General features: G+C 39.5%; 1 protein-coding gene across 1 annotated transcript; it reads right to left on the minus strand.

Annotated features, from left to right (window-relative positions):
- Window positions 1-2,539: 2,539 nt before the first annotated feature.
- Window positions 2,540-6,921, minus strand: Rgs4 (regulator of G protein signaling 4). The gene is made up of 5 exons (XM_070034198.1): window positions 6,747-6,921; window positions 4,485-4,589; window positions 4,116-4,177; window positions 3,339-3,505; window positions 2,540-2,878 (listed from the first exon to the last, which is right to left on the minus strand). Exons 1-5 carry the CDS (start codon window positions 6,788-6,790, stop codon window positions 2,639-2,641), a joined length of 618 nt encoding a protein of 205 aa, XP_069890299.1. The 5' UTR covers window positions 6,791-6,921; the 3' UTR covers window positions 2,540-2,638.
- Between the last annotated feature and the right edge of the window lie 5,390 nt (window positions 6,922-12,311).

Genomic DNA, 12,311 nt, shown 5'->3' on the forward strand with positions numbered 1-12,311 from the left:
CCATTTCCCAGATATCATAGCTTTCTTCAACCCTCTCAATTACTCCATGCTCCATTTTTCTTCAATCAGCTAGGTAATTGGAAGTAGAAGAGTTCTTTTTTTAAAAAAACAAATCTCTATTGATGAAGTGGAAGTAGCCCTTTGAATGTGTGCAGTACAGTCTCTAAAGCCAAAATGGGCTGGTTCTGTGAGTGGAAGCAGCAGAGCTTCAGGAAACAAAGAATAAACAACATTCTGTTTCTGCTTCCCAGAGATAGTTGGCATGGCAAGGATAAAAGACCCAGTGTGAGTCATCTTCAGAAGTTATCCTGCACCCTGCTGCCTCTCACAATGTGTATCTGTGGATCATTAATGGGTTTCCAAGCACATCATTTTGCATGAAGCTTTTATTTACCCTTAATAGTAAGATGTGTGTGCTTCACTGGAAGCAGCAGCTAGGAGGCCTATAAAGCACAGGAGAAAGAGGCATGCAGATGGAAGGAATGTTCTGTCCATGGACCATGAGCAAACAAGTGGTGTTGAGATCACAGAAACATGTCATTGAAAAACACACTCGAAATATATTACATAAAATAATTTACTTCTCATTCAGAATGACCTTCCAGACCTATTTGTGAGACAGGATTCGGTGAGTACAGGTACAATCTGAAAGTTCTGACTGACATAATAGGGCAAGACCAGAATTGTATGTTTGGATCCTAGAGTCAACTAGAAACATGGCTGTGTTGGATAACAAAAGAGGGAAGTTGATGAGGAACTTTAGGGACATGGAGAGTAAGATTACTGGACAGAAAGGGTATAGTTTGAACCCTTACATCTTTGACACCATGGGATTTGTATACAAACACTCTAGCATCTTCATTTTGCAGCTCTATACACTGGCTAAAAGCCACAAAAGTGCTTGTGCATGTAACTTGAGCGTTGGATACAGTGTGTGTGCGCATGAGTATGGGTAGTTCAAAGGCAACTGTTTTAGAAGAATGAGAAGGAAATTACTTCCTGGGCATTCATTAGTAATTCAGGTGATATCTTGTATCTCCATTTTATAAAACAATATAATAATTTAAAAAAATATTGTACAAAACAACAGCATAAATAACATAAATGATAATTTTTCAAGTATTTCATTTGCCTTGAAAAGATCCAAACAACAATTCTAACAACTTTCTCTCTTCTTCTTTCTTTCATTTTCCTTTCTTTCTTCCTTTGTCTCTCCTCTCTCTCTCTCTCCCTCTCTCTCTCTCTCTTTCTCCTTTATTCTCAGAGCCTAGAAAGAAATGCCTTCAGTCTCTGCTAGCCCTGATATTTGGTATGGAATGAACACAACTTTACCTTAAAAGAGAACATTTATGAGAGCTTCTCAGTTTGTGAAAACTTGTTTTCCCCTTATAAAGTATTACCTTTCCCCTGCTTTGTATTGAAGGCATAGAGCCTAGAACCACTATGAAGGAAAAAAATAAAATAAGCAACCACAAGGAATTCATCTGTTGGCTAAGGTTCTCAGGGGAAATATGAGAAGAGCACCTTAATCAGGAAAGAAAAAGAGGACAGAGGATAGTAATGTAACTTTCCAATTCTGTGCTCTTGCTTAGCCAGTTACAGATGATAGGGCCAGCTGGCAATGCCATGACTGCATTTCTTAGCTCTAGTCTCTCCTCTCCCAACTCTAGACCAATCCAACTGCTGAGCCACAGGTCCTGATTACCCAGGCGAAGAAGAAAAAGCAAGCAGCAGAAGGACTTAAAAGTGATAACCAATGCAAGACAGTTTTGTGTTGGCCGGATGTATGATTCTTTATGGTATTTGTTCCTTACAATAGCACTCAATGTGAAGACCACCAGCAGTTAAATTAATCATGAAGTCCCATAGATGCTTCCCCAATGATTCCCCAGGACCCAGTGGCTTTAAAGAACCAACTTCCCAAAAGTTACCATCCTTCTCTCTTAGTCTGAATGGCAGTCAGTTCAGTTTGCCCTGTTTGAATGCAGTATTGAAGAGCCAGCATCATTTGCATGGAATTGCATATACACTCTCTAATTTGAGCACCTAGGTCTTTCCCAACTATTCTTACATACTGTGTGTGTGTGTGTGTGTGTGTGTGTGTGTGTGTGTCACACACCAATCTGAATACATAGATACAACATAAAAGGAATGTATATGTATATAGTGTATATATATGTATTTAACATATATGCATACATACATACATATCCGCCTCCCCTAAACACTGAGTCTGTAGGAAATACTGGCTAACTGAATACATATGCATGTGTATGTATACATACACATGGGGTGTATCAATCAACCAACCTGAGGTCAGACTGTTAGGAGTGGAGAAGAACTCCCAACATACTTTGAGAATCCAGACCTACAAGGTCATTATTTGAATACTTGCTTGTATGACATCCTCAAGGAAACTAGGGGAAATTGGACTAGAACAAGATCCCACCCTGATGAAGACCCAACCACCATGACTAAATCTAATTTGTACATGGAAGTGACTCACACATGGCAGACAGCATGAACACTTAGGCTACAATGTGGACAAAGCATTGGTGCTTTATAGAGATCAATATTTGGCCTCAGATTTTTCAGAGCACAGAGTCTTAGTTTGTCAGCCCTCTGCCTTTAGTGCGAATTAGGCATACTGGGGGAGCAGGTGAGTGCAGTCTGCCAATCTCTTGCCTCCTTTCTTCCTCTCTGCCCTACAGGTGGAAGGATTGACCAAATCAAGATAGAATCGGGACTTCAGGAATCGGCGGTATGAATCCTTTTCCATCAGGTTGAAAATCTTCCTCTGAGCTTCATCAAAGCAGGTTCTTGTAGGATGGATCATGTTCCGACTTGTCTCCTCCCTGGTGCAAGAGTCCAGGTTCACCTGAGGAGCAAAGACCAGGGTGCCATTAGTCCTACAACCCTGCTGAGGACAGGAGGTAATGTGCTCTGTACAGGATAATAGAGGACTATGGGTACTCCATGTCCCAAGAATGAAGTACAGGACAATTGGATCTACCCTGATATATATGAAATAATAATAATAATAATAATAATAATAATAATAATAAGAAGAAGAAGAAGAAGAAGAAGAAGAAGAAGAAGAAGAAGAAGAAGAAGAAGTTGATTCTACTTCAAAGTGAGAACAGTATCTTCTTTCCCTCAAATCACAGAGATTTATCAGGAAATATTATTAAAACCACTTGGATGAAAGAGCTTTAATTTTCTTAATCCACTTTGGTGTTGTTATGACACCTACTCAAATATTTCTTAATACAATGATCCCTAGAATGTCATCTCTAAGAACTTGGATCTCCAAAGACTTCTCAGCTATGAAAACTTACCTCCTTGGTTGCTTGAACTGAGATGAACTCATTGTAGATCTTCTTGGCCTTGGGACTGAGCTTGGAGGGTGACCTGATTTTCTTGTACTCTTCACAGCTGACCCAGAAGTCAATATTCTCCTCACTGAATTCAGACTTCAAGAAAGCCTTGAAAGCTGCTAGCCCACCTGTGACACAAGAAAAAGAATGACAGTTGTCATTCTGCTGGCTAGCAGTTGGAAATTAATATTTCAAATTTCAAATTAAACTAAGCTACTTAGGGGGGATGAGTGTGGGGTTGGGAAATCTTGCTGACTTTGGAGAGTACTTTGGGGCCAAATAACCCTAGTATGTGTTAAACATCCTGTAGATTCTAGTTATATCTAGTAGGTGCTAGCTATACCTAATGATTTCCACTCAATGTTAAAGCTACTTTCAAAAAAGCAGTACATTCCTGAAGAATCTATGCAGCCATATATTACCAAGGTGAATTTTGGAACGAGAAGCTGAAAATGGCTCTATGAGATTTCATATTCAGAAAACTTTTCTTTGTCATTTTTCTATGATGAGAATTATGTTCTTTCTGTCACCAGGCCCCTCTATGAACATCCTGTCATAAATTATAAATCATGGTAAAATTTTAAGCTCATCAATTGTAATGCCAGTTTATACTGAATCTAGGAACAGAAGGAGCTTAGGTCTTTCTGTATTTCCTTTCAGACTTGCAGAATACAAGATAAGTTGTTTTATCTAGAGTGCATTTATCCTCAGCCTCAAGGTGAAGGGTATCTGACTTACATTCGTGGCTAATCAGGTTTTCCAGTGATTCAGCCCATTTCTTGACTTCCTCTTGGCTCGCCCTTGAGACGTTACAGAGAAAAAAAAGAATAATGTGAATGTCATAAAATAGACATTGGGAAAGAAATGTAAGATCCTAAATACCATGCAGATTTCTATCTTCCATTTTTATGATGAAAACAATGATTAGGACAATTTTTCACTAAATAGATGGAAATTTCAAATCTAGTTATGACATCCATGAAAATGGAAGCTCTGAAGATAAAAATCTGACTTGACTATGAGCATAACTTCCTCTCTTCTTATAAGATGACTCTGCCATTAGATAACCCCTAGTCAATGGACTATGATCAGAAACATTTTTCTTACCTCTGATTAACAACCCCTCTGTCTTTCCTGCTGTGGGATGAACTGTGTTCACCAGAATCAGACTTTTGCAGCAGAAACCCCAGCCGATGCTTCATGTCCTTTGCACTGCACAGAAGAGTGGGGGGAGAGAATTAACATGATAACCATCTTGGTATACAAGAAACCCTTTGGATAGATCTTGAAGCACTTGAAGGTATGGCTCAAGCAGTAGAGAACTTTCTTAACAAATGTAAGGCACTGAGTTCAATACCAGTACCATCACCATGAAAAAAATTCATTATTAATGCAGGAGACAGAGCAGTTTATTGAGGGAACTGAAATTGTAGCAACATAAACTTCTTGGGAAAACAAAATTTTTGTAATTCTAGCAAAATTGTGAGACCAAAGTCCTAATACTGGTTCAGTCACCTATTCATGTATAATTTGAATTTTCACCTTTCAGTCTGTCTCAGAAAAGCTCCTCTGTACTGCCACCATTTTAACCATTCTTTGCTATTGTCAGTGGAACGATACTAGATATATGAGTTAGCTTGAGTAACCTGTAGATTGAAAAGCAAAGCAAGTAACTGCAAAATCTTTTTGCTGCACTCCCCCTGCTGGCAAGTGGTTGTTCCTACCTGGAAGGGACAAGGGCACAAAGGGCAGAAAGACAGTTCAGCTACTGAGACACTTGTCCCTTCCCAAACTATTTGGATCTCATTATGTTCTTGGATTATCCTTTAAAGAGTATCTACTTTCCTTCACAAAACTGCTTTCCTTTCTCTTCTTCCCTAAATGGAAACTGGTCAGGAGAGGCAAAAATCTCTTCAATAATAGAAAGATACAATCTGGAAGGTAATGTGATAATATTTGTAATTCAGTTCCAAAGAAATTATTTCATATTCCCGTAAGTTGTCTTTGCCTGAGATCCAACATTTATTGAATAAACCCAGGGTCATTTTTATGAAGAACTGAAATTCTGCCTAACAAATTTCCTGATAACACAATAGAATACAACTACAAAGATAAAAGCTAAAGTGACCTTAGAAGCCACTGGAGACAGGAAACCTAAGTTGGTTCCACTCTGCCACACACCTTGCATGTGACCTTGAGCAATCAAGACCCCCTGTGGAGCCTCTTTCCTGATTGTGAAGAACATAACTAAAGCTTGGCATGCCTTGCTTCACTCTGATCAGGAAATCAAAAGTGAAGATGAGGAATTCTTACTGCCTAGCCCCTTTCTGTCAGACCTCGCTGCTTCACTTAAAGTGACCATTAACATGTTCTTACTCGTGAATGGCAGACTGCTTAAAAGATAAACTTCTCAGGAAAGCACAAAGACTATGATTCCAGGGATTATTTCCAAACTGAATCATAAGGTGATTTCTATTTGTCCGGAAACACACACACACACACACACAGAGTTGTTATACTCTCAGATTGATTTCTTTTACCTTTTGTTATAAATGAAAATCATGTAACATATACTGTTTTTGTATTTTATTTTTGACTGACAGATATGCAAGCATCCTTTGAAATCATTTACTTAGATCTTGTTTGAAAAGCTGAAGGCAGATCAAGAGCTACATACCTTTAAAGTCTTTATTTTTTTTTAAACAAGAGAGTACATGATAAAACCAGGTCTTTACAGAGATTGGCTGCAGAACTTTTAGCTGATTTATTCTAATCAGTACTTCTCAATATCCTCTCACATAGGAAACTTTAAGAACTACAAGTGGGGCAGCCAGAGAGGGGGAAACCTAGCTTTGAAAACCACATTTTAGCACCACAATTGCTTATGAGAACATAGAATGACCGATACTGCAACACGACAGAGAAAAGCATCATCAGTTTGTCTGGTGATGCCACTCCACTTTCTTTTAAGGTCTCTTCATACCCCAAATCTAGTATACAACTAAAAAGTGATCCTGTGATGCTCAAATACAAGCATGAATCCCAAAGTTCCTGTCAGTCTTTCTACATAGCCCCAAACCTCGTATTACTCCTTAGTCTAAGCTAGCTTGATGAAAGGACCTGCTCAGAGCAGCTCTTGATATTGGTCATATGAAACAATACACAAGTCTGAATATTTGCAGAACATATATATATACTTCCCAAGTCACAATATGTAGCTAATCTTGGTGAAAAAAGAATAGGAAGTTGCTGTTCTGATAACCATGTCTCTTCTAATTCCAAAGAATGAAGTTAAGAAATACAGCATGCAAGTAACTTAGAATTGTCTATCCCAGAGTTTAAGCTGATCAGTGATAGCAGCAATCTTACCTCCTTAGGCAGGAAGCCGGCAGACCTGCAAGTCCCTTACACATCTTGCTATCGGTGTGGGAGTCGCAGGTAGGAAAGAAAGGCAGCAGGAGGAGCTGTGGTTTCTATTTTGAAAGCTCTTCCTTCTCCACAAAGATGCTGTCAGAATCCTCTTGAGCTTCTCCCTCCAAAGTCTGTTCAGGTCTCTTTTTATAGCCCAGCCACGGACCTTTCAGCCAATCAGATAGCAGCAACATAATGGATCAGCTCCTCTGCCTCTCTCTCTCCAGCCTGATAGAGATGAGGTGGGGGGGGGGGGGATGAAAGGATTGACGCATCTGTAAAGCAGCCAAGTGGACAAAATCCTTTTCCAAAGTCGGCACGGAGAATGAGTTTTTATTCCATGTCTCTAGCAGTATCTGAGCTTCTGAATTCGGGGGAAAGAATAAGGGGAAAGTCTGCAGTGCAGCAAATCAAGGGTTTGTTTATGCAATAATAATAATATGCAGAAAATTTGCCTCCTGGAAGGAAAGGTACTAGCAGGAATTTTAGGGCTTTAGTTGGGGAAGATTTTCCGAATGCTTTACAGATGAATTACAGATATATTCCATGTGATCCAAGATCTAACCTGATCTGCTTTCCAGACAGGAGCTATCAAGATCATGTCTCCATTTTCCCACAGTGATGTGCAGAAGTTCCCTGTTGGCTTGTCCTGCACAGAGAGTTGTGGGGAGAAAAGGGTGAATAGCAGGCAATCTATGCCCAGCTGCCCAGAAAAGCTAACCTAAGGGAAATAAGCCCTCTGTCTCTATAACCAACCTGTCTGTGGAATACTTTTCTAGAAATCTTTCAGAATTTAGCCTCGCATTGACAGTCTCTCTGGTATGCTTACCTCCTACAAGAAACCTAATATAGCAGCACAAGGACCAGAACGGGGAGCAGATGATCAAATCTAGGCACCTGCTCTCAGCAGCAACTTATGTTATTATATGATATATAATTTTAAGTCACAAAGCTAGTAGTTCAAAGGGGAGAGAGAAAGCAGATTGAAAAAATGCAGTTTGCCTTGGATATTAACAGTCTTCAGAATGATAGAAGAATAGCAAACCTTCTGAGAACCTGGACAGTTAGTATCTTTTGCATATAAACCATGGACTGAGTCCTTCAAACAATCATGTAAGTGTTCCACCTGATATTTGTAGCTCAAATACCCACCTCAGACTTCCAGAGGGATGCTTTCAGGTAAGAATCTATGATTGGAAGTAGCAAATTCATTGCTATGCTTGACAATAACAGTATTTTTTTGTCCATCATGGGGTTTTATCTCAAAGCTTGTGTGCTATCCCTGAGCTTCTTTGTGCTCAAGGCTGGTGCTCTACCACTCTGAGCCACAGCTCCACTTCCTGTGTTCTGTTGGTTAATTGGAGATAAAAATCTCACAGACCTTACTGTCTGGACTGGTTTTGAACTGTGATCCTCAGATTTTTAGCCTCCTGAGTAGCTAGGACTATAGGCAGATGTCACCAGCACCTGGACACAACATCTATTTTAAAAGCAGATAGATTCTTGGCCATAAGCTACAGCATGCTCTACTTTATGTATAAGAAACAGAAATGTCAAATGGTTTGGCTAGACCTGAAAAGTGGATGGGTTCCGATGAAATGCAACAGTACCAACATTAGCGAAGGAAAAATAGTAAAGAGACTACTTCTATGTAGTCCTTTCTCAGACCTACATGCCCCTTCAAGATTCTACTGCTGTCCACTCCCACCCCTTTTTGATTCAGGGAGCCTCCCCAATCCCTCCCATGGCTGGCAGAGTAAGCAGATGGTAGACAAATATAAAAGGGTAGAAGAGCGGCATCTTCAGAATTGTGTATAAGAAGGCATTTCCAGCCTTCTTCCATGAAGACAGAGTATAATAGGTATCAAAAATATCTATTAGACTGACTGTTGGGAAGCTTTTCCTTGAGTTATAACACAGGACAAATGAAAGTTGGTGATGCTGTAGAGGGAATGTCATGAACCATTTAATGAGATGCCATTTGCCAGGGGACAACACAGGTGTTGAATCAGGCAGCCCTGCCACCAAAGGGAAGATAGTATTTTACTTGGAAATCATGGATACTTAAAGGTGAGCCAGGGCTGCCATTGATTACCTAGGCATTTAGGAGAATGATCAAAGAACTCATTTGGAAGCTGGGTGCTGGTGGCCCACACCTGTAATCCTAGCTACTCAGGAGGCTGAGATTTGAGGATCGTGGTTCAAAGCCAGCCAGGCAGCAAAGTCCATGAGACTCTTTTCTCCAATAAATTACTAGAAAACCAGAAGTGGCACTGTGGCTCAAGCGGTAGAGCGCTTGCGTTGAGTTGAAGAGCTGAGGGAGAGTGCCCAGGCCCAGAGTTCAAGCCCCACGACTGACAAAAAGAAAAGAAAAAAAGAACTCATTTAGTTTTAGGAACTTGAGTGGGGACAAAAAAGTGATTTATTAATACCTGAAAGTTCATATCTTTGATCTTCAAAAAAGAGAAGCCTGATTGTTTCATGAGTTAAATATAGATCACTACAATAGATGAGTAAATAGACTTTAACAACAATCTTATCCAATACTCTCATTTTATCAAAGAAAGAAATAGAAGCCCAGAGAAAGAAAGTAACTAGACACTGTCACAGCTTTTCATCAATGGGGCTGGATGAAGACTGAGGTTTCTGTTTCTTGTGTGTGTGTGTGTGTGTGTGTGTGTGTGTGTGTGTGTGTGTGTGCGCGCGCGCGCGCGTGTGTGTGCCAGACTGGGGGCTGAAATTCTGGGGCTCGGTGCTATAACTGAACTTCTTTTGCTTAAGGCTAACACTCTATGACTTGAGCCACAGCTCCACTTCTGGCTTTTTGGTAATTTAGTGGAGTCTCATGGCATTTACTGCACAGCTATCTTTGAACTACAATCCTCAGATCTCAATGTCCTGAGTAGCTAGGATTACAGGTTTGAGCCACTGGTACCTGGCCAAACCCAGGTTTCCTCATCCACGGTTGTATGGATTTTCACTAATGGCCTTATCAAAGGAGATAAACTGTGTAAATAAAGATATTTCTAAACTGGAAGATGCTTGGCAAATTTTTTTTAAATATTTTAGTTTATATACATGAGATAGTAGAGGCTAATTTGAATTTTTTGCATTTTATTCAAGAAGCGCTCATTCTGCTCATTTTCTCTTGCTCTATGTGAGTGTTCTCCATATTGTTTCTTTGGTAAATTCTATTCTTTAAACCATTATGCTGTTTAGACATATCATATTTCTTCCCTTCTTTGACTATGATTTCTTGGTTCCCTTAATGTTTTAATACTTTCAAAGATTTATTGTAAAAGCTGTTCATAAATTAGCTATATTTTACCCCCAGACTTGCTGTTTGTGTTCAGGAGATGAGGTCTGGTGCATCATGACACCATGATAATATTTCACCTCCTTTCTCTGAGATGCACAAAACATTAAACTTTATTATGTGATGATTTGCATAATTCTGGTAGTGTGAATAGTTCTGCTCTTAAAAATATCTACTTTGTATTTATTTATTTAAGACCTAACTTTTGAGAACCTATTCTGGCCAGGTAATATTTTAAATGAGTATTTTTAACATGGTAATCAAACAGATAGAAATCTGTACTCATAGTATTGGAAAGAATCAGAAAACTAACCCATAAGAAAATTAAAGATTTGACTTGTACCATGAAGAAAATAGGTAATGGGAGCTATAACTGAATGGCAAAGGGCTTATATAACCAAGGTGTTAGGAAAGGTCTCTGCGACCAGGTGGTATCTGGAATGAGTAGAATTTTTTTTAATCCTTTTTTTGTGTGAAAGGGTAGGAGTCAAGATAGGATCTTGCTATGTAGCAAAGGTTAACTTGGAATACACAATCCTCCGATCTCAGCCTTGTAAATGCTGGGACTATAAGTATGGAATGCCATGCCTAGCTTCCAAAACAAGGTTTGATGGATGAGAAAAACAAACAAGCTATGTAAGACGCCTAGAAAACAATACTCTACACAGAAGAAAGAGCAAGTGAAAATGTCCTTGCTCTAAGTTGAGGATTGAGAACAAGGAGAGAGCAGCGTGGAGCAGAGGTGGGAAGGAGGCAGCCAATGCTGCAAGGAATTTCTGAACTGTGGTAAGGAGGCCGGAGGTTATCAGTAACAAAGGGAACTAAAGGGGCCAGTGCAGTGGGAGCCAGCAGATTCTCTGCCTGCTGGCTGTGGTAGGAGAAAGAATTGAAGTGGGAAGGCAGGGACACAGAAGCAGAAGACCAGTCGGCAGAGTCAGTAGTGAGCATCCTGGCCTACCGGTTTCTAAACTGCATGGTGATCTACACCAGAATTAGTAATGGCTGTGCTTTTCAAGATTTCATCTTACAGTTGGGAAGAAGAATACACAAACCGAAAACATTAAGTTGAATGCCACTGTTCAATAACTACAAATTTTTAAGAAAGCACAGAAAATGAAGAATGGCTTTGGACTTTGGAGTAATTTTCAAAATAGAGATGGAGTTTTAATGTAGTAAGAAACCCAAAATATTACAGTTTCAGCACAATAATCCAAATATTGGATGCTTCTTGTCACACTGAACACCAGAATTTATATTTGATGAGGGGTGTGTATTTGCCGAAGTATTTAAGCTGATCAGATTAATGTTTTAGAAAGAGAACACAGAATTACAGGCATAGAATTAGAGTGGATGTTGAGAGAAACTAGCAGAAAGTTGGAAGACCACCTCAATTACCTACAGGAAAAGTAATACTAAAACTAGTATGAAGCCATGTTGGTGTGAGAATTAAATGAACAGTAAATATTAAAAAGCTTAGTCAGCAGTAAGTTTCTGGATTCTGCAGAGTTGTGGTCAACAAGATGCTATAGGATAGCTGTTTCTTACTGTGTTGCATGGCATGAAGCCACAGAACAGGAAATGAAATTGTGTGGTCCCCAGGTAAATTTCAGATTTTCCAAGCTTTGCTCAGCGATTATTTCTCAATCACTTACGGAATCAACCACAAGGAAATAAGCCATTATGACATGTGACTTGGATATTTTCTCCTATCAGATTTTCAAAGGGGCCTTTGCTTTTCTTCCTGGCCAGGATATGAGCCAAAGCTCAGCCTTAGGCAGTATTTGCACCATCTCAGACTACAATTTCCTCTCAGCTGACAGAAGACCTTCTCTTTCTTTATTGTTCACTACAATGGCCTGGACATCACTGAGAGTTCACAGCTATTGATTTTCTTAAGGCCAAAGAGCAAACAGACATTCTGGAGAATGCTGTATACCAGGAAAACTAACAGGGACTTTCCCAGTAGTCTTTACTTTTGGGAAACATCTACCACTGCACCATGCACAGTCACCAGAAACTCTAATCCTGACACTTGATAGCAGTAGACAATATATCACAGGGTTTCCCTGGAGGGACATACTGTATTAACGGTTAGAAAAAAACTCTTTCTTTCCCAAGAAGTAAAGGAAGAACAAAAATATCTCTATCCAAAAAATTAGATCTTTCTTCTGCAGAAAAAGACCGAAATAGCAGTTTCATAAGAGTCA

The sequence above is a fragment of the Dipodomys merriami genome, unplaced genomic scaffold, assembly GCF_024711535.1.
Source record: "Dipodomys merriami isolate MVZ:Mamm:240054 unplaced genomic scaffold, mDipMer1.0.p SCAF_24, whole genome shotgun sequence".
NCBI lineage: Eukaryota > Metazoa > Chordata > Mammalia > Rodentia > Heteromyidae > Dipodomys > Dipodomys merriami.